The sequence below is a fragment of the Vicia villosa genome, linkage group LG3, assembly GCF_029867415.1.
Source record: "Vicia villosa cultivar HV-30 ecotype Madison, WI linkage group LG3, Vvil1.0, whole genome shotgun sequence".
Lineage (NCBI taxonomy): Eukaryota > Viridiplantae > Streptophyta > Magnoliopsida > Fabales > Fabaceae > Vicia > Vicia villosa.
The window spans coordinates 71,568,386-71,591,842 of NC_081182.1; the positions used below are offsets into that span (position 1 = coordinate 71,568,386).

Consider the following 23,457-nt stretch of genomic DNA (forward strand, 5'->3'; position numbering starts at 1 on the left):
AAAACTTTAATTTCTCACTACGTTTTAGAGTAATTTATATATTTTTTAGTCTATTATCTTCATTGCCATTTATTTATTTTATCACACAATTTATATAATATAATAATATTAAAGCAAGACACTGTTTTGGTGAGACTTATTTTTTTCACATATATGTTTTCAGTTTTTATTTTAAATTTTAGTTTTAGTAACCATTTTAGAATAATTTATGTATTATTATCATTTCTTTATCTTCTATCAGTTATATATTTTATTTCATAATTAATTTAAATTAAAATCAAGTTTTAGTAACCATTTAAGAATAATTTATATATTATTAGAGTTAAAAGCTAGTGCACTGACAGTGTAAAATAATTTTACACTGTCATCCAATAGAAAATCATAAATGTGCCATGTCATTAAGTTTTTTTTAAATAAAAAATGGTTTAATTGGATACATGGGTGGTGATTGGTTGACAGTGTAAAAATATTTTACACTGTCAGTGCATCACCCCTTTTCTCATATTATTATCATTTCTTTAGTTATATATTTTATTTCATAATTAATTTAAATTAAAATCAATATAAATAAATAAAATATTTTATATTTTTACGTATGTACTTTAAAAAAAAGATAGATCCGCACGCGAGTGTTCCTAGTAATAATAATTTTTTTAATGTACCCAATTTTATTTTTTTATTTTACCCTTTATTTATTATAAAATTATTTTAAAAAATATTTGTAATTTGAAGCCAGTTACATTATTTTTGAATTAAAAGTTAATTGTATTCTTATATTAATAATTTAAATAAAAATAAAAATTAATCGGAAAAAATATTCATTAATATCTTCATGCACATGCATACTAAAAAAAATGTGGACAGATGAACATCACTACTAAAAATAAGACATTTGGTTATAAGATTTTACATCAGGTATGAAGATAATTGATGTGAAAAATATTTGTCAAAGGATTTTACATCTGATTTTATAACATTTGATGTGAAAAAATTTTGATTTAGTGATTTTACATCAAACATTTAATTCCACTGATAGGAAAAATAATGCGGTGGCAGTTTCGTAATTAAAATGAAATTGTGTTATAAGGGATTTTACATCGGTCCATTAAGCAACCGATGGGAAATGTTTTGCTTCATGGGTCTTTATATCGGTTCCTTAATAAAACCGATGGGAAATGTCCAACAGCATGGGCCTTTACTTCGGTCCATCTAGAAACCGATGGGAAATCTCTCCCATTATTTCCCCTAAAACCCTAGCCTCCTTTCCAACACAATATTTCGTTTTTCTTCTTCTGCCGAAACGAACCAAACAAACCCGCAACCTCCTCCCTTCTCCGACGACCCTCCCTTCTCTGACGACCCTACCTCCGCCGACGACCACCATCCTGCCGTCACCACCCTTCTTCTCTTCAAACTCAGTCACATAACATTCCATAAATTATCCACACCATTTTATCAACCTTCATCTTCTACCAAACTCCATTAATAACAACATACAGTTCCATAACAGTTCAAAAAAAGTAAGAAAACGGATCGTACGCCTTTCCTTGAATCCGCAACCACCGGAAAACCCACTTCACCGGACCTCCCGCGAGTTGATAACTCGCCGGAGTCGCCGCTACAGGTCAGCCTTGCGCTTTGGTGTTTACGCTTTTCCCAATATCCTCGCGTTTTTCTCTACGTTGTGTTATGTTTTTTCATTCTAATTTTGCTCTGTTATGCTTTTAACATGTAATGTGTAGTTAAGATAATATGTGTATATTATACCCACACATTGATTTTCACCTATTGAATAATTAGATACCCACACATTGATTTTCACCTATTGAATAATTAGATAAGTTCCTGATTTTTTCGGTGTTCGTGCTTCATAGATACCCACACATTGATTTTCACCTATTGAATAGATAAGTTCCTGATTTTTCCCCCGATAATATGTATTTATTAGTTAAATTAGTTATGAATGTGCATTTGATGGTCATGCTATGATGTTAAGCTGAGATCTTGAATTGCGGTTTGTGTTACGCTCTCAAGCTTGATATGGCAGTAAAATATGAGTAAATGTAGGCTATGCAGTTGTGATTATGGTTGTAAACCTGTTAATAGTATAATTGAGGATCACAGTTTAAAACTTAGATGAGAGGACTAATTTAAACAAGGAGTTTATTGCTTTGTAGCAACTTTAGATTTTTGAAGGTTCAGTTTAACTATATTTATTAGATTTTCATGTGACTTATGAACTTAATTGATTGAATTTGTTTGATAGAGCACTTCTTTCATGGTTGATTGTATAGCAATATGTCAGTTAATTTCCTTTTTTAAGTCATTTGGTCATTTGTTGGTTTTGGAGAGAATTTGTTGATAACTAACTTAATACCTTTTTGGTGTAACTTGTAACTTCAATAACAAACTGAAAATACAGTGTTGATTCTCGCCTTTGTGAATGTAACTCTGTGATCGTAATAATATGACTTATTTATTGAGTTAACAATAAATCTAGTCCCACATATACACTACCTTATTCCAACAGAGTACTATAATTGTGATGCTACCTTTCCTATTTGGCAGATTCAAAAGTTTACTACACGGTTTCCATCAATCTATGAAGTACAATCATTCATTGCTGCTTTGAAGGTAACAGTTGCTTCTCATAATATAATAAATTGCCACAAAAATATTTAGAACCAGTGGTTGCGCTTATAAAACTATTTTATTTCATTGTCGATTCTTGATTTTTTTGCTCCTTCCCAGGTGATCCTAAAAGATGACAAGGACCCTAAACCTTTAAATATTGACTTTGGTTCCGAAATTTCGTCTCAGTCAGAATTTATGTCAACAAACAAACACTCTTACAGGTATAAAAGAGCTTTGTGCCATAGGTAAGATTTTGGAGCGATGGGAGGATGTGACTTCGAGATACTAAGCTTTGATGAATCATTAATTGTCATTGTGTTTCTCTGTTTAATGCATAACCATTCACTGATCTGTTTTCAACTTTCATATACATCTTTTGTTCTTTTCTTTTCTGTTTTGTCCTTACTTTAATGTGGAGTAAACATAGGTTCTCATCACCAGATATGACTCCTCTAAAATGAGTAATATTAATCATTTACAGACAAATCATTTATAGACAAATCAATTTTTGATACTATTTGCATATAGATAATAAATCAGAGTGTGTTGAAATATCAATTTGTTCACTTCAACAGCAACTCACTTCAGTGGGTGAGCCACATCTCTCATCACTTATATTGAAGTATCAGTTGACATAATTCTAAAAGAGATTGGATGCATAATATTCTTTAGTGATTATTTGTTACTCCTAATATTCTTTTCCTTTGATGCAGAGATATATATGGAAGATTCTTCCTTCCAAGGTAGCAATCCCTCTCACTTATGGCTTCTTTTGTTGGTTAAATATGATGTGACATTTTATTGTCATTTATTGTCTTTTTTTTTCTCACTTCGGTATTAGAGTAAAACTCGAATTGAAAGTTCTAAATTCTGAAAACTTCTTTATCTTCTTTAGCTTTAACTTGTATATAAGGTTTTTATGCTTCCTGTAGTTTCATTGTATCTCTTAAGTGTGGAATTTTTTAGCCATGTTCCTCGCACATACTGATTATTAGTTGGTTATGTTAATAGCAATCTTCATGACCATGAGTGATAATCATTAAAAAAAGTGTACCATAACTATATATAAATGTCTTTCTTATGCCTCTCATGTTCCATCTTGTTCATATTCTTTCTCAAGTGACCATTTTTGATATGTATGACATAATTAATGTGTAACTATTTTGTAAATTATAGGTTTGGAGCTTGGCTTAGAACCTACACTTCCATATTTGAGTCCGCTACTAGTTGGAGAGAAGTTTCTAATTGGTGCAAATCTTGCATCTGCAGGAATTGGAATTCTCAATGATACTGAATTTCAGTTTGTAAGTGTCACATTAAACTATACTTCTAAAAAAAGTGTACCATAACATTAAACTCTCATTAATTAAGATTGTTTTGCAGTTGAATATAATTAGAATCTACAAACAGCTTAGGCTATTTCAAGCTATGAAGCACGGACACCCCGAATTTGACCCCGACACTGACACGGCGACACCGATAAAAATTTTAAAAAATAAATAAATTAAACGTAATCACAAGTGTCGATGGAAGTGTCTGATAGTGACACGGACAAAGACACGCCTGTTTTCAGAGGTGTCGGTGCTACATAGATTTCAAGTGTATCACAAAAGAGTAAGTGCACACATTGGTTCAGAAGGAGCAAGAAACTTAGTTAACATAGCACTTGTACTAATCACTGTTGGCGGCAATGATTTTGTCAACAATTATTATTTAGTCCTTTATTTAGCAAGATCTCGTCAATTTTCTCTCCCAGATTATGTTAGATATCTCATTTCCGAGCACCGCAATTTTTCCCCCAGATTATGTTAGATATCTCATTTCCAAGAATCGGTTTTTTCTCAGTTTTTTTTTGAATTTATTCGTTTCTTTTTTACAACGATAGCTCAACATAGCTTACTCTATTTCGTTTTCTGGTGATTTTTGTTCTACAGGGAACTAAGTTTATAATAATAGACAAAAATATTGAGAGCAAGAGTGAAATGACTTACCTACGGCAAGGGGGTTATCGCCAGTTTATTGTTGAGGTATGCGTTTTTTATTACTGCTTTCGTTTCTATAAATTTGTCACGAATTGTTGTCACAAGAGCTGTAATTTGTTGTTATGACTGAGTTGCAATTCTGTTGTTGTAATTGATGTTGTTGCTGAATGTTGATTAGATTATGTTTTTGTTGAATATCTTCGAATCATTGTTGTTACAACTTTGATTTTGCACTTGTTACCGTTGCCGAGTCGTGTGCTGAAGCGATTGAATTGTTGCTGCAGGTGTTGCTTGAAGAATGAGAGCTTCTTGTGATGAAGGCTTGAACAAATCTTGTAAGTTACTCTTGCTTTCCCTTCCACTTGCTTTGTTGAAGAACACCTTTGAGTTGTTGTTACTAACAATTTTTGTAGGACTTTAACTCTAGTCATTAAATCTAGTCATTTACATGTGTAAATTTATCTTAACCTTCAGCTCTCCAAACTAACAATAACCAAATGATTCCAACTATCTAACGTCTCACATTAAATCTAGTCATTTACATGTGTTCTTCAACATATATTGGGGCTTTCATTTCTTATATGTTTTGGTTTTTTTAGTGATGGCAGTTTCGGCTTCATATTCTTCCATATTTGAAATTATTGAATTCATTATGCATGTACTTTTTTCCTGTAATTTGACTTCTGTCAATTGACTTCACAGGCTTCCCAATGACAGGCATGAATTCTTCTCGTGGATGCATGTTGGTATTTTAAGTGCGCTAAAGGACTTAAATGGTTGGATATTTGTTGCTTTGTTATTTTGTAGTAGTCCATTGTGTGTAAACTTTCTAATAATTTTGTACACTTGTGTATCCTAGATTAATACTTTTGTAAAATTTGAAGAATATATATTAACTATTTGGTGCAATGAAATTATATCCTTCACTGGTTAGAAAAATATGAAAATAGTGACCTAAATGTGGTATGTGTGAAAAATGTGCAAAATAACAACCTAACTTTGGTCACAAAAATTATAGGTTAAAATAAGAAAAACAGCTATTATACGCTTACAAGCAGAACACATATTACATCGGGCAAAATGGAAAATCGATGTAAGAACTCATCTATTACATCGGGCAAAATGGAAAACCGATGTAAAAACTATCTATTACATCGGGCTGACAAGACGACCGATGTAAAATATGGCGTATATATTTTTTTATAAAAAAATTACATTATTTTTCACATCAGACCTCTGAATTCAACCGATGTCGTATGTTATTTTTTCACATCGGGCTAAGGCCCGATGTAAAATGTCTCTGACTTATTACATCGCCTGGCTTTACATCGGGCTCAGACCCGATGTAAAAAGTACTTTTTGCCCGATGTAAAAAATACTTTCTGCACTAGACATGAGTTGTTGTCTAGAAGTTAGTAGTTATAAGGTTAATTTAAAAAGCAGAATGAACCAATTTCTAAAAATATAAATGAACTATAAGCACCAGATTGAAATTCAAATTGTATAGAGTATTGGAGAAATGTCAAATTCATAATTTGTATGTGTATTTAAAATTCCATAACTTTAGGTTTGACTATAAACTATTTTTATTTTAAAATTTCTTCATGTTTATCATCCAAACAATAAAATTGACCTAAATAAATTAAATTATTTTAAAATTACATTAACTTATAAAATCCTCTAATTCAAATACACTCTACTCTTTCTTAAAATTATTAAGTTGACGAATATTTAACGATTACTCCGTTTAATGAAGTTCGTATTTCCAATCAAAAAAAAAAAAACGATTACTTGTTAGTAATTAGAATTTGAACCTGTGCGCATGTACGGAGAAAATATGTGGGGACAGCAATTTTTTAATTTATCTTTTTTATATTCTTAGGGGCTTTGGCTAATATGCATAACGATTTTCCTTATGTACCGTGCATAAGCCTACATAAGTCATTGGATCATGTTTTTAATCCAGTATTGAGTATTGAGTATTGAGTATTGAGTGGTGAGTATTGAGTATTGAGTATTGAGTATTGAGTGGTGAGTATTGAGTATTGAGTAATAACAATTAGGGGTGTTCGCGGGCCGGTTTGGTTCGGTTTTGAGAAAATCCGATACCCAAACCGATTAAAATTACATGGATTGGTTTGGATTGGATTTACAAATTTTTTCGATAAAACTCAAACCGAACCGAACCGAGAAATAGCGGGTTGGTTTGGATTGGATTGATCGGGTAGATAAAAAATACAAAAATATTTGAAAATATAATTTATTTATGAAAATTAATTTTCCATAATAATATTATAAATATAGTATTAATAGTGTTCAAATGTAAATATTCGACTAACAATTTTTTCGTATTAGATTCAAAATATCTAACATAAAAGGTTTTGAATATATAATAGTATTAATAGTGTTCAAATATAAATATTAGACTAACAATTTTTTTCGTATTAGATTCAAAATATCTAACATAAAAGGTTTTGAATATATAATTAGTTATTTGAATTAGTATGGTAATGAATGTGTTTCATAGCACTATGTTTATGTTTAGTTACCACAATACACTAACAATTTTCTAATAACAAATTAAAATAACATAACTTATCCATATACTAGATTTCACTTTTTTCTTGTTGAAGTTAAATGTTTGGTAGTAATTTTTATGATAGTTACTTATGGTTGGTTTGGGTTGGGTTTGCGGGTAGAAATTTGAAAATCCGATGCCCGAACCAATTGACATTGGATTTCATTGGTTTGGTTCGGTTCTTGCCCGAACTGAAAAAATGCCCAACCCAAACACTATGGTTTGGTTTGGATTCCGGTTTGGTTCGGATTTACCCGAACCAATGAACACCCCTAATAACAATTGATATCTAGAATTTGATCCAATGGTCCATAATAATCTATGCACGGTGCATAGATTTTTATCTATGCACGGTAACTGCACCCATTCTTAGGCATCTAATGTAATTTCATTTATGTTATTTGTTTTCGAAGATACAATTCGGACGCATCTCTTTTGATTAAGATATAATTTTTTTCGGAGTTACATCTACGGAAGTAATTTAAACTGGTAAACGTTGAGAAAATTTTCAAAATAATTCAGTTCAAGAAAATTTTCTTAGATGCATCTCCGGAATGTCTTAGCGTCAGACTTTTCCGTAGATATAACTCCAGAAGTTTCTACTATATTTTAAACCAGCGTGATCACTTCCACATTATTGTTTTTCTTCTTCAAAATATGTCATAAACAAGTACATCAATGTCATCAAAATATAGGCATATGTCATAAACATCATAAAAAAAAGGAAATTTCTTTATCCACCCCCATGTCTTATTGGTCACCTCTAGCGAAAAACCCAAAATACCCCTAACTTTGGAAATGCATATGTGAAACGCCTTTTTTTTTCTTTCAAAATTTGTCTTATTTTGGAAATGCATTTCCGAAAACATGAAAAAAAATATGTTTTCGGAGATGCATTTCCGAAAACACCCCTTTTTGGGAGAGGGGTGTCTTGGAGATGCATATCTGAAATATTCCAAGACGAAATTGGTCTTGGAATGTTTCGGATATACACTTCCGAAAGAATTCAATAATTATTAAAAAATTAAAATCAAGGTGAATAAATACAATTAATAGGTATAAAATCAAGGTGCATCAATAAAATGAAGGTGAATCAGAATAGAAATATATAATAATTATTATTCATAACTCATAAATTATATCAAAATATATAATTATTATTATTCATTACTCATAAATTATATCAAATTTATGATATGTGAATTAATTAATATCCCAAAACTTTTAATTTTTGGGATTTTTAAATTTTTTTTTGTTTTTTCGGAGATCTCCGAATTAATCAAAATCTCAATTTTTGTGATTTTTTCGGAAGTGCACTTCTGAAGTCTGGAAAAATTTAGAAAAAAAAATACTTCGGAGATACATCTCCGAAGCAGGGGCATCTTAGGGTTTTCGCTGGGGGTGACCCCTATAGGGAGGTGAATAAAGAAATTTCCTAAAAAAATAGTACATCAATGCCATCAAAATATAGTACACCAAAATAATCACCTCAGTCACTATTGTGTGTGTCGGACAATATCTTCATCCTCTTCTATGTCTATGCCTCTTCTGTCCCCTCTGCCTCTACCCCTTCTGTCTATGTCTCTATCGTCTCCTCTGCCTCTACCACCTCTGATGCCTATGCCGCCTCCTCTACCTCTACCGACTCATCTCCTATCCGTCCTGGTCCGATGTATGCGATACAGAAGTATCCCATGTGCCACCACAATCATGTCATCCACTATATGCCTCCCACCATACCCCACAGGGAAGAAACTGGCCTCAATGCCTGCCCGCCCCATCTCAACTATCTAACGACAGCGAGGCAGCATATCTTGAGTGTGATCCAGTTGAGACTGTTGCTCCTCTAATATATCCTAATGAGCTGGTCTGAGTGATGATCCTTCTGTAATAGGCCCATGTAGAGGTGTGAGAAGGTGAAGAACTACGAAAATACCCTAACTTTAGCTTCTTCCGTAGATGAGCCTCTGGAACCTTTTGCAACCTCAACAGTCGCGACAATGGCGTCTCTAACCCATGAAAATCAAATTTTTGAAGTCCTGACCGTCCGTTTAAGACAACAAACAATACCTACATTGTCTATAATGTTTCTAAAACGATCTAAGAGTTTCTACCCCTAAAAGTATATTCTAACTCTTTTACGGGAAAAACTCGAAAATATATCGATTATATTGAGCTTTGATTGATTTGGAGTGTGTTGATCGTTGAAGTTGATGCTCTTTGTCCAACTCGAGAGAAAAAAATCAAGTTTGGTGGAAATCGATTTTTTGAGGTTTGAGAGAGTTTGAAAAGAGTGAAGATGAAAAATGAAGAATGAGGGAGGAGAAGAGAATCTAGCGCGAATGTATCAAAAACGATTCCGGAGATACATAACGGGAAACATTTCGTAGATGCACCTCCGAAACAAACCAACGTTAAGTAAAAAAAAGTGCATACACAGACACATCTGCGGAAGTAGGGAGTATTTTTGGAAGCGCACATGGTGCCTAAGCACCCCAAGTGATGGGGTAAGAAATCCTCAAATTATATTTTTCTCTTATTTTGCAGACATAGATTAAGAATTAACATAGCATTTTAATTTTTAAAATAGTATCAATAAGTTTAATTAGTTTAAAGTTTTCCTCTCGAATACTTGCACAACCCATCTTACATGCTATTGGACCAATTTTGTCTCGAGTAGCAAATGATTCAATCTAGATATAGCAAATGATTCAATATGGAAATTTTATCCTGCAAACCTCCTATCTTTACTTGGCACCTCTACATGAGGGCATTTATTACGATTATACTCTTCCAGAACATTTATGGAATTTTTTTAAAATTTATGCAATTATCAGATTTTTTGTTGAAGTACATGATTTTTTGTCTATTTTTTTTTTGTTTGGATGAAGAAATGTTGGATTTTGTTTTTGAAAAAATACCGGATATTTTGCAAAATTATGAAGAACAATCAGAACAGATGAGTTAAGTTTAGAAACACAACTTTCACAACATTCATCAACGTCAGTTCACGATCTAAAACCAAAACCTTTAGTAGAAACTTCTCGAAAGAGAACAACTCTTTTAGCTTCTCTAGTGCCCATATGATATTTTCCTCCCTTTCATATTTCATATAGGCAAATCCAGCCGAAAATGTTAACCTCATGGATGTAACACCAACAATTTCAAGTAGTGATAGCCGTACCTGTTTGTTTTTTATGTACGATAAATAATCAACAATTTGCAACCCAGAATTATATAAATGAAACTAGAAGCAATTGGACCATGCAGTACCTGTTTGTTTTGTATGTACAATAAAAAATCAACACCAAATGAAACATGTTGAACAACTTCACTGAATCAGGATGCGTTTAAAAGATATCAACAACAACATTTGAAGTGTCCTTGTTTCTGGTCTAGTACATGTATTTCTCTTCGTGAATAAAACTTGGGTGATGTTGCATTTCAGTCAACAAACCTCTCTTGCTCATCTTGTATGTATATCTTGACTTATCCACCTGTGTAACACTCTTCATGTTTTCTAGATCTATATCTTTTAAAGCAACAATTATGTATCTAGGAGCCATATTGTATTTGGTCATTTCAATCACAAATTTTCTTTCATTATCTTTTAAACGAACTAATATATCATGTCCATCTAAGTCACTGGCTAGTACATGATTGTGAAACTCACACTTAACTGTAACCTTCCAACCGCTTCCACTTGGCACATATCTCAGCATAAATGGATATTTACCTTTCATACTATAACTGCCTTCAGACTCATTCTTCCTTTTATAGTTTCTTCCTCTCTCACAACCCATAATAAATTTATCTTTCCTCTCTCTGATACCATTTGCGATATCATAGTGAATAGTAACAACAATAATACCATGTTATTTACCAACTAATTTTACCCATGCCAAAACGTCAGGAAATATATATCTTTTACAACATATACAGAATAAATTATCAATGTCTGAGATATCATAAGCTTATTAATTTTTGAACAAGTTAAAAATTAAACATGTACGTAAAATAGCGTTAGTGGTAACAAAAATTGAGTAAAATCTGCAGGGGAACCATCAGGATTTGGACCACACAAATGAAGCATTCAGAACTACCAAATTTTTGGTTTTATTTCCAAAAATCTCGTACTTTTAAATATTTCACGGATATTTTAAAATATCCGATAGAAATGTACCGAACTTTTTGAAACCTCCGGTAAGAATACAACTACTACCCAGAAAATGGCAAATTTTTCCAAAAAACTGGTAAAACTACAACAAAATACCAAATATTTCTAAAAAAATGGTAAAAATGCAAAAAAAAAAAACTAAATTTTTCAAAAAATAGGTAAAAACTCACACCGGATTTTTAAAATTCTGGTAAAAATGCACAAATTTCTCCTTTGACAAAAATTTTCCGTATCAGATATTTCTAAATAACTGTTGGATTTTTTGCAGAGTGAATTTGTTTTTACAAAAAATAATTTTTTTAAAGATAAATAATGCAAAGGATATTTTTGACATTATTAAAATATATGGGGGTGCCAAGTCAAGCTGGGAAGGGGGGGGGGGGGGGGGGGTGGGGTTGGCAGGATAAAATCTCTTCAATCTCTAATAATATTAGTGAGACCAACTATTTCAATTTGGGCCAAGGCCAACTAGATTAAATTTGGCCTAATAAAGGATCGAGCCATTTCAATAGAAGGCCTACAAATCATCAAATATGCACATCAAACAATACTAACATCACCCCTCCGACTTTAGATTAATGATATCACTTTTCTAAAGCAAAATTTACAAGAATGTTTTAGATTTGTGGAACATAAGATGGGTCTACTTTAGGATATTTGATTAGAACAACTAAAGAAAACATAGTGGTTAGATCATACTTTGAAGGATATTACTATATTTGTCTCGTCTCGTAAATGTCCAATGCAAAAGGTTTTAGGCCCCACAAAATCATAAAATTTAATAAAAAGTCTAACGAGGGTGTAATCCTATAAACCATTCTAACTCTAAATATTTCTCACTTTTAGCTTTCACTTATTTAGGCGTCAAAGTATTTGCAGGTACCCCTACTGTCATACCGGAGCATCAAAATGCATAACCAATTTATGGAGTTCACCACTCCATTTAAGAATCATCTAGATTAATCTCTGACCAATTTCCACAACCACACAATCACTAAAGGCGCACTCCCCCTCCGTAATGTTGAAGCGGTAAAGCGGCAAGCAATAAAATTTTTAGAAGTATTTATCCGAGAATTTTTTGTGTCCACAGAGATTAGTGCTACCGAACTACCATTCAACAGTTTCCGCAGTTATGAGTTTGGATTGATTTGTTAAAGATAAAAACGAAAAAGTAAATATTAACACAAAAAGAATTCATTCTTTAGAGAGAAGAAATTTATCAAGCATGCATATAATCTACTTATCACAAACTTAAACCTATTGACCAGTTGCACTCAACCTACAATACTCGTCAAAATCATCAAATATCGCTCACACCCTAAGTCATTTCTAACCCAAAGTAGAGAGAATTACTATATCATCTTGGCGACAATCTCTCAGCCAACCTCAACAACACAATAGACATCCATATCATTTGTACTAACGATCTCTCAACCGACACAACTAACACGGAAGCATTAAGCTTCGACACCCATAAAGATTATTAGCTCTAAATTTATATCTAGAATCTAGAAACTAATAGATATCCATCCCTAATCAAGATTTGTGAGGTATATGTCTATAACAACCCAAATCCAAACATAAATGCAAAAAGATTAAGGAAGACATCAATAATGATTTGTAAAGCAAATATATTATACAACACCATAATCAATACATATACATATGTTCAAAGTAAATATACAAACATACCCAACAAAATAGAGTCTAGAAAGTGAAGATAAGAAGAGGAACCAAACATTTCATGGTTTGTCAACACCAATCGATGAGAAATTCGACCTCTAATCATCAAGATGCAACCCCATTTGATGTTTTTAAGCCTCTCTCTACCAAAAAATGAAGGTTGATGGAGTTGGGAATAAATACCCCAAAACCATCACCTAAAAATATGTTTTTCCCTTATTTATACACTTTGAAATTCGTAGAGCGCGCGCCGCGCGCTGTGAGGGTGCATCGTGCGGTCTGGGATGTCAACAAAAAACCAGCTTTAGTAAAATTGCCATAACTTGAGAACTATAACTCCGATTTACACCTGGTTCAAAGCGTTGGAAAGCTTATTCAATTTTTTATCTATCAATGAATAAATATAAACCAAATTGATGATTTCTTATTAACTTATTTTGAATCTTATTCGTTGATGAATTGCTCAAAATCGCGCGTTTGAAGCCGTGTCTTCGACCAAGGTTATCAGAATCGAGTTTTTACCTTGACTCATTTTACCTAGGTAAATCAAAACATAAAATTGAAACGTAAAATCATAGAATTTACCTTATATTAAAATTATATTAAATTTATATATGACACATTTACTTACATAATATTCTAAATGCATTAATTATTTAAAACTTTAACTTTATTATAAAGCAAAAATATACTATATCACCATAATAAAGTTTAATATTCACAAATTTGTATCAAACTACATAAATTACCCACCAAATCATAAAAAGTAACATCCAAAAGATTATTAAAAAAATAGTTTCGTAAGTTTTTCAAGTTCAAAAAAATAAATCTTTTCATCTTCATCTTCAATTTAATCAAAAGTTCAATCCTTCTACAACATCATCTTCATTGGGGCATTCATATTCGACTTGATTATATCTAACTCCAGAAGATAAAGATTCTTCAATATTATAACCAAGATATGAATGTGAATAAAATTAAAAATCCATAGAAAAAATTTTATGGGCCAAAATATAAAATGTGATCTATAAATTTTGACAAAAAAAATTAAAATCAGGTCAAAGAGTAAAATTCAACGATTTTATATGATTTTAAACGATTTCATCGATTTCACAATGATTTAAATCACTTAAAATCATTTCATTATAAGGTTTTACATAAAATGGTTTTTCCCTGCGATTTAACACGAAATGCATACCTAGAATCATGAAAGCTATAGAGTTTAGGTTTTAAATTGAGATTTTTACAACCTTGTCTTCGACACTTTATTGCTCATGCTCCAAATACGCATCAATGCCTACAAAATGAATAGAAAATTATCAAATGGTACACAAATACACGAAAACTTAATAATACACAAAGTATACATATTTACACAAAAAGTGGAGATTATTCACACAATATAAACAAAAAGTATCGATAAGTGCCACAAATTACATATACAAAATAACGACATTTTGACACTTATTAAAATCTCCCCAACATGAACTTGTTTATCCTCAAACAAGGCCATACAAACTTAAAGAATCAAAAGTAATCAGCCAAAGAATCATGTATCAACAAGGTTTGGAAAACAAAACAATTGTATGGTTCAAAATTCAACAATGTGAATGCATAAGAATGCTTACCACTATACTATAATGACACATAAAGACAAAACGAATCTTAAGTACAAAAATTATGCAAAACATTCTAAAACAAAACAAGCTCAATCAAGAATCACACCTAGCAAAAATTCATCGGTAGATGAAGAACACACAACAAAGAGGGTTTTTCACTCACCCAACAATTTTGCAAACAATAGACAAAATTATGCATTCATCCAAAAATCATATTGAAACTACAAAAGTAAGAATCACAAGGGTTTTTCAAGGTTGTAATGTGGTTTTGTTAACAAACAAGGGACAAGTCCTAAAGCGAATCGAAACAAAAATTTGCCTACCTAAGAGAGTAATTACTTCCGCAAAGTTTCAAACAATGGAATTCCAATCAACTTCTTCTTTCATTCTGAGTTTCACACCAATCACAATACTTACTGCACACTTTTATTCCATTTTTTTTCTTTTTTTCTTCTTTTTTTTCTCTTCTTTTTTCTTTTCTTTTCTCAACCTCATAGTAACCAACCAAAGAAGCAAGTAATCAATCTCTCCCTAACTTGAATTCAACCAACATTGATGTGTGAATACTCCCTACTTTCTAAGGAAAGGTAAAAACTCGTACATCAATACAAAGTCGAGGGTTCAAGAAAACAAAGAATCAATTTCCATGCACAAATTGAAAACTAAACACTTATAAACAAGCATTTAGCAAAAACAAATGGACATTGATAAAAAGGCTCAAAAGGGATACAAAAGATCACACACTCACAAGGTGAATTGACTATTTGGCTAGGGTTGTTGTGCTCAAAATCAAACAAATGCCTTGATCACCTTCATACTTTCAAAAAATAAATACAAACAAAAGATTAAACATAATAATATCTAGTTAAAACAAGAATTGTCAGTCTCCTGCTTATATGAACAATGGAAAGCTTCCCCACAAAAGGTTGAAAAAGGGACTAAAGTGATTCAATCATGAACAAGTAATTCAAAAAGAATGAATGACATGAAAAATATACAAATGATAAGTTTCTTAATCATGTTATGCTATAGAAAGCGATAAACGAGAACCTTGCACGTACAACTTTGAACAATATCATTACCACACAATTGGCATGTTGAAACAATCAAAATCGGGGAATCACCAAATGCTACATCAAGCGATCGGGCCAAAATTTGAATCCAAACAACAACAAAAAGAATTAAACATAATACTGTTAATTACTACTAAATATCCTAGGTGAAAGTGGGAAAACAGAAGGGAGCCAAGTGAACAAATAAAAAGAATTCACCGGCTGAAAGTAGCAGGAAGCGCTAAGCGTGCTACACCAGAAAATCAAAAATCAGTCCAAAAGACTGCACAACTGGTGTATCCTTCACTTAACACCTACACATATCATTTTACACAACTAACAAAATTTACAAAAGTCAAAACCGTTGGGTTGCCTCCCAGCAAGCGCTTGTTTTATGTCGTAAGCTCGACACCTTTATTGTGCACAGGTAGTAACTTCCTCCATGATACGCCAATGATTTCACATTAACTCACACCTAAAAAAAATTCCTAACCACACACTTGAACAAACGTTACGAAACAATAACATTTACAACAATACATAAACAACACATATGTGCACAAACTTGAACAATAAGAAAAAACACAATTTTTACAAACGGTTTGGTAAAAATGATTAAACAAGTTGAAAAGTGAAGATTTGTAATTAAAGAGCTAATCTGAGTTCAGCTTGTTTAGTCAGTTCACCAAACAAAATTGAAGTATGTTTAACTATATACAAGTATACAAGTATCAATATATACAATATCTACAAAAATCAAAAACAAAGAAACTATCACAATGCGATCCAATAGAAACATCAATCCCCGACAACGGAACCATTTTGTTGAAGCGATAAATCGGCAAGCAACAAAAGTTTTGGAAGTCTTTATCTGGGAATTTATCGTGTCCATATAGATTAGTGCCACCGAACTTCCATTCAACAGTTTCCGTAGTTATGAGTTTGGATTGAATTTGTTAAAGATAAAAACGGAAAAGTAAATATTAAAACAAAAAGAATTCATTCTTTAAAGAGAAGAAATTTATCAAGCATGCACAAAATCTACTTATCACCAACTTAAACCTATCGACCAGTTGCACTCAACCTACAATACTCGTCAAAATCATCCAGCATCGCTCACACCCTAAGTCATTTCTAACCCAAAGTAGAGAGAACTACTATATCATCTCGGCGACGATATCTTAGCCAACCTCAACAACACAGCAGCCATCCATATCATTTGTACCGACGATCTCTCAACCGACACAACTAACACGGAAGCATTAAGCTTCGACACCCATAAAGATTATTAGCTCTAAATCTATCTCTAGAATCTAGAAAATAATAGATATTCATCCTTAATGAAGATTTGTGAGGTATATGTCTATAACAACCCAAATCCAAACATGAATGCAAAAAGATTAAGGAAGACATCAATAATGATTTGTAAATCAAATATATTATACAACACCATGATCCATACATATAGATATGTTCAAAGTAAATAGACAAACATACCTAACAAAATAGAGTATACAAAGAGAAGAGAAGAAGAGGAACCAAACATTTCTTGGTTTGTCACCACCAATCAATGAGAAATTCGACCTCTGATCATCAAGATGCAACCCCATTTGTTGTTTCTAAGCCTCTCTCTACCAAAAAATGAAGGTTGATGGAGTTGGGAATAAATACCCCAAAACCATCAACTGAAGATGTCTCTTCGCAGAGCGCGCGCTGCGCGCTGGGAGGGCCCATCACGTAGTCTGGGCTGTCAACAAAAAATCAGCTTTAGTAAAATTTCCATAACTTGAGAACCGTAACTCTGATTTACGCTAGGTTCGAAGCGTTGGAAAGCTTATTAAATTTTCTATCCATTAATGAATAAATATCAACCAAATTGTTGATTTCTTATTCTTTTATTTCGAGCCTTATTCGTTGATGAATTGCTCAAAATCATGCGTTTGAAGCCGTGTCTTCGACACTTTATTGCTCATGCTCCAAATATGCATCAATGCCTACAAATTGAATAGAAAACTATCAAATGATTCACAAATACACAAAAACTTAATAATACACAAAGTATACATATTTATAAAAAAGCGGAGATTATTCACACGATATAAATAAAAAAGTATCAATAAGTGCCACAAATTACATATACAAAATAACGACATTTTGACACTTATCACCTAACACCATAAACACATTAATTGTCTAGATCTCGTTCTCTTGGCCTTACCCGTCACTATAACCTGCATCATGCAAATTCATCACCATCATCACTTTTCGATGAATCTTGTGAAAAAAATACTTTCAGCACGAACTCTTTCACTTGGAGAATAAGCGAGTACCCATTGCGAATGAAATTCCAAAAACTCTTAGAATGTGTTTAGATGGGGCATTTTAATGAGGGAATGCAATGTTTTGAATAAATTTAAAATGATTTGAACAACATTCATTATTTAGGTAAAATAGGAAGAGTTGTAGAAATGAAAATCTATGAAGTATTTTGTCCAAGTTGAGTTTAATGATTTTAAAATGACACGTAAAATTAAAGGATTTGAAATTTCTCTCATTCTCCATAGATTGTGAATGTCAAATTGGATATTAATATTATTTTAAAATTTGCAAGTTGATCCCCATATTTTCCAAATTGACCCTTAAAATTTTACAAAAATTAAAAATTGGTCCTTAATAATATTTAAAATTTTCAAATTGGTCTCTTTAAATTTTTAAAAATTGCAATTTGGTCTCACTTTTTAAAATTTGGCTAAAAATTTTAAAATTTATAAAAATGACCCCAAAAATTTAACAATGAATAATTTTAATACTCCATCAAAATAAAAAAATTTAAGAATAAATACATTTTAATTAAATTATTTAAATTGCTTAGAATTTTAAATTTCTAAAAAATTTCTAATCACCTTATTCAAACACACTTTAAAGAATGAGAATATATAACAAGATGACAAACTCTAATGAACACATAGAGCTTGTGGACGTTCTTTTGAATCTCTACAAATCAAGTAGATATAGAAGTTCTAAATGTTCATCCTTGCTTTGAAATTAGAAGCCATGACATGGTTGCATAGTTTGACAACTTAGTCTATCGATTCGTGGAGAAAAATGTGTAGGCGATTTGGCGCCCATTTCACTACATCAAGGAAACAACTAAAATTGGTGGAAATTTTAGGGTAATAAGAAAAAATAAAGATGAAACCCTATGGTCTTGTATATAGCAATTCAACGGGGAGGTTGTTTTAGTGAAGGGAGCTGACAACGGGATGAAAAATATCATTAAGCTTAAGACATCAGGGTGACTGTTAATAACTTGGTAGTAGTATTCTTATCAACAAAAATCACAATGAAAAGAGTATGTTTTTATTGTTTTCTCAGGGGATGGCGTGATGAACAACTTATAGCTAATGATTACTGTTTTAGAGCATGAATATCGGCTGACATTAAGCCGTGTCTACACAGTTTTTAAGAAATTTTTTTATAAATGTTTGGATAATTGAGAAAGTAAATGTTTCTACATGTAAACACGCTCCCATATTAAACAACGCTCTTTAACTTAAATTTAGTGCCACCTGTGAAAAAGCTAATGGTAATGTTATTAATGCATCAGCTTGAAATAAAAAGAGGCCACTATGGATTAGTTTCAAATTGAAATCTGGGAGTATTTGAATATATAACAATGCAACGGTAATATTTTTATAACGGTAATAATTTTTAACACAATAAATAGTCACTCATTTTATTACAATTTGGATTCACAACTAGTTTAATTTTCAACTATTTCTTTTATATCATTTTAATTTTTTTTTCTTGCACTTTCATTTGTTAATGGATCCCAATCAACACAACTCTTGGTCTAATTTTATGCAAAATGGTGGCATTCCTCCTTCTATTCCAAATCAACAAAGCAACTCATGCATCACAAATATACCTCTTATCTCAAATTCACACCATAACCCAAATTTTCAAAACTCTCATTTTATCCCAAATTCACCAAATAATCCACACTTTGGAAATTACTCATATCATACACCACCTTATCCATATCAATATCAACAATTTACATCTCAACCAACTAACCCCAATATTCCTCATGTGGCTCAAATAGGTAGTAGTGGCATGCAATCAAATGATCAAGAACACGAAACACAACAATTTTGCACTCAAGATAGCGTAGAAACTATTAACCTTGGTGAAGAAGTTGTATCTGCACCGGTTGCAAAAACGCCTAAACAAAGGTTCCAACAAAAAGAGGATGAAGTTCTCATTCAATCATGGCTCAACGTTTCAAAGGATTCAATTGTTGGGGTTGATCAAAAAGGAGATAGTTTTTGGAACAGGATTGGCGAAGCTTACAACAAGCATCGTGACGCCAATTACAAAGAGAGGAAACCAATGGCACTTAAAGGTCGATGGCACAAAATTAATTCATCTGTTCAAAAGTTTGTTGGATGCTACAAACAAGCCGTGTCTACACAACAAAGTGGGAGCTCCGAGAGCAATATCATGCAAGCTGCATATAAAATTTATTTCCAAGATGAAGGTGAAAAGTTTATTTTTGAGGCTGCATGGAGATTATTGAAAGATGAACCTAAATGGCTCGCAGGTTCATTGGAAGCTTCTACAAAAAGAACAAAGAATTCAGCTTCAAGGGCATATTATTCATCTTCTAATCCACCGACACCAACGAGTAGCGAATACAATCCACCATCACCTACTTTGGCTCGTCGACCAATCGGTCAAAAGGCAGCCAAAAGGAAGGAGAAGGAAAAGTTTGTGGAAAAGTCTACTACTCCCAATGTCAAATATGATTCTTTGAAAGATGACTTCAAAAAAAAATTTGATTTGATGTCAACGTTTGCACGAGACTATGCACGTATTGAGGGTGAAAAAGTTGAGATAGAAAGAAAAAAGGTTGAGAGTGCAGAGGAAAGATTGAAGATGAATGATTTGCAAATACTTTCAAAAGATACATCAAATATGGATACAAGACAACTACAAGCTCATGAAATATTGTGCGACATGATTAGAGAAAAATATGGAATTAATTAGTATGATTATGTATTTTGGGCTTAATTAGTATGATTATGTATTTTGAATTTAATTAGTATGATTATGTATTTTGAACTTAATTAGTATGATTATGTATTTTGAACTTAATTGATATGGAATTAATTAGTATGATTATGTATTTTGGGCTTAATTAGTATGATTATGTATTTTGAACTTAATTGATATGTACTTAATTAGTATGATTATGTATTTTTAAATTTTTATTATTCAAACTAGCCGTTAGTCAAACTAGCCGTTAGTCAAACTAGCCGTTATTCAAACTAGCCGTTATTCAAACTAGTCGTTAGTCCAACTAGCCGTTATTCAAACTAGCCGTTATTGAAACTAGCCGTTAGTCAAACTAGCCGTTATTCAAACTAGCTGTTATTCAAACTAGCCGTTATTTAAACTAGCCGTTAGTCAAACTAGCCGTTATTCAAACTAGCCGTTATTCAAAGTCAAACTAGCCGTTACAAACTAGTCTTATAAATAGTATTAACTTGAACATTAAACTTCATTGTATTTCTCAACCTTTTTCATTCTATACAATTTGTTATCAACTTCCACTCAATATCAAACTTCTTTTCACATGGATCCTTCCAATCCTTCCCATATCGCAAAAATGTTCATGGATTATATGAATGATGATATGGATGAAGAACTTGTGAGGTTGTTTATGGAAGAAGAAGAAGCCTCGAGCTCTAAAAGGCCTAGACGTCAAAGAAGGAATATAGAGAGGAATCGTGAAGAGGGACATAATCGATTGTTCAATGATTATTTTTCACAAACTCCAGTATACACGAATGAGCAATTTCGTCGAAGGTACCGAATGCATAAACATGTGTTCCTTCGTATTGTTGAAGCTCTGGGTCAACACGATGAGTATTTTCAAATGATGGTTGATGCAACTGGTAGGTCAAGTCTTTCACCATTACAGAAATGCACTGCTGTTATCCGTATGTTGGCATATGGAACATCTGCTGATAGTGTGGATGATTATTTGAGAATTGGTGAAACCACAACACTAAAATGTGTTGATAAGTTTACAAGAGGAGTGATCAACATCTTTGGGGCACAATATTTGCGAAGGCCAAACGCTGAAGACATTGAACGCCTAATGCGAATGGGAGAGGCACGAGGATTTCCAGGTATGTTAGGGAGCATTGATTGTATGCATTGGGAATGGAAAAATTGTCCAGTTGCATTGAAAGGGCAGTATGTTCGAGGCGATCATGGGAAACCAACTGTTATGCTTGAAGCACTGGCTTCACAAGACTTGTGGATTTGGCATGCATTCTTTGGGGTAGCGGGTTCAAACAACGATATTAATGTGTTGAACCAATCCAATGTCTTCAACGATGTTTTGCAAGGACGAGCTCCTCAAGTTCACTATACAATCAATCGTACTGAATACAACAAGGGTTATTACCTATCAGATGGTATTTATCCTGAATGGGCCACGTTTGTGAAAAGTATCCCGATGCCACAAGGGGATAAGAGAAAATTGTTTGCCCAACATCAAGAAGCGGCAAGAAAGGATATTGAACGAGCATTTGGAGTTCTCCAATCCCGATTTGCGATCATACGTAACCCAGCACGATCGTGGCACTTAGACACACTCCAGCGCATAATGAATACATGCATAATATTACACAACATGATTGTTGAAGATGAACGTTCTACATATGGTGGAAATTTTGATTTTTCTTATGATCATTTAAGCAATGACGCAACAACATTGCCGAATGATTCTAATATTGATTTTCAAGAGTTCCTGCGTAGAAGATTTGATGTTCGTGATAGACAAATTCATCGACACCTTCAACAAGACTTGATAGAACATATATGGCAACGTTACGGGCAGGAGAATAGTAACAATTGAAAAATATTTTAAATATATCATTTTCTTGTATTTTATGCTAGTAATTTATTTTAATGTTTATGTTTTTTTAATGTAATTTTTAAGTAATTTATTCTAAAGTTTATGTTTTTTTATGTATTTTTTAGTAAATTATTTGTGTGATGTATTGTATTTTTTAATATATATATATATATATATATATATATATATATATATATATATATAACTTTTATTTATTTTAAATGTATAATTTTTTAACATAATTTAATATATTTGAATTAAATTGTTTCAATTATATATTTTTTATAATATAAAAGAGAGATATATTGTAAGATTTGGTGGGACCCATTTTAAAGTTTTTGATGGGTTGTATGGATATTTAAAAGATGTAGTTGAGTTGTTTAGAAAATGTAAAAGTGTGATATAATATAAAAAATTGAGTGGGCCCCATTTAAAGAACTAATGAGGGTATGATGGATGTGGGTGCTCTAATGAGGGTATGATGGATGTGGGTGCTCTAAAAGTGTGGTAATCATTAGGCATAAAAGAGTTTCATGGTTGTTTTGTTTCATAATCTAAAAATAAACACAAGCAAAATATAGAGATATTAGTAAAAAAGGAATTTTGGGGTTAAACTGTAATTATTATAACCACGTGTCAATGATCTTATATACACACTTTAGGTATCAATTCATATTAATAAACTAGTGGGATACCCGTGCATCCGCACGGGTACTGGTGTTGTGCGCGCATTTGTTTTTAAAATATAAAAAAGATGAAATAAGACAAAATTGTTGAATCAAAAGTGTTTATTATTTTTAA

The 23,457-nt window shown here is 32.2% G+C and overlaps 3 protein-coding genes and 1 long non-coding RNA gene across 4 annotated transcripts; 3 read left to right on the forward strand and 1 right to left on the reverse strand.

Annotated features, from left to right (window-relative positions):
* The first annotated feature begins 1,180 nt into the window (after positions 1 to 1,180).
* LOC131656075 (uncharacterized) lies at positions 1,181 to 5,535 on the forward strand. Its single transcript, XR_009299963.1, has 8 exons — positions 1,181 to 1,624; positions 2,569 to 2,634; positions 2,752 to 2,855; positions 3,348 to 3,377; positions 3,811 to 3,938; positions 4,569 to 4,661; positions 4,901 to 4,951; positions 5,319 to 5,535. It is a non-coding gene; the product is annotated as an uncharacterized LOC131656075 (long non-coding RNA).
* A 4,609-nt stretch (positions 5,536 to 10,144) lies between these two features.
* Positions 10,145 to 10,997, reverse strand: LOC131658306 (uncharacterized). The gene is made up of 3 exons (XM_058927614.1): positions 10,597 to 10,997; positions 10,468 to 10,528; positions 10,145 to 10,378 (listed from the first exon to the last, which is right to left on the reverse strand). The coding sequence occupies exons 1-3, from the start codon at positions 10,995 to 10,997 to the stop codon at positions 10,145 to 10,147; spliced, it is 696 nt and encodes a 231-aa protein (XP_058783597.1).
* Positions 10,998 to 19,550: 8,553 nt separating this feature from the next.
* On the forward strand, positions 19,551 to 20,774 carry LOC131656076 (glutathione S-transferase T3-like). Its single transcript, XM_058925853.1, has one exon. The coding sequence runs from the start codon at positions 19,551 to 19,553 to the stop codon at positions 20,772 to 20,774; it is 1,224 nt and encodes a 407-aa protein (XP_058781836.1).
* Positions 20,775 to 21,311: 537 nt separating this feature from the next.
* Positions 21,312 to 22,656, forward strand: LOC131656077 (uncharacterized). Its single transcript, XM_058925854.1, has one exon. The coding sequence runs from the start codon at positions 21,364 to 21,366 to the stop codon at positions 22,654 to 22,656; it is 1,293 nt and encodes a 430-aa protein (XP_058781837.1). The 5' UTR covers positions 21,312 to 21,363.
* The last annotated feature ends 801 nt before the right edge of the window (positions 22,657 to 23,457 follow it).

Coding starts and splice junctions, on each gene's coding strand:
- LOC131656076 (XM_058925853.1), top strand. CDS start 19,551: ATGGATCCCAATCAACACAACTCTTGGTCTAATTTTATGCAAAATGGT.
- LOC131656077 (XM_058925854.1), top strand. CDS start 21,364: ATGGATCCTTCCAATCCTTCCCATATCGCAAAAATGTTCATGGATTAT.
- LOC131658306 (XM_058927614.1), bottom strand. CDS start 10,997: ATGGGTTGTGAGAGAGGAAGAAACTATAAAAGGAAGAATGAGTCTGAA. Junction 10,529..10,596: donor ATTCACGAAGAGAAATACAT/GTACTAGACCAG, acceptor ATCCTGATTCAG/TGAAGTTGTTCAACATGTTT. Junction 10,379..10,467: donor TGTACATACAAAACAAACAG/GTACTGCATGGT, acceptor AAAAACAAACAG/GTACGGCTATCACTACTTGA.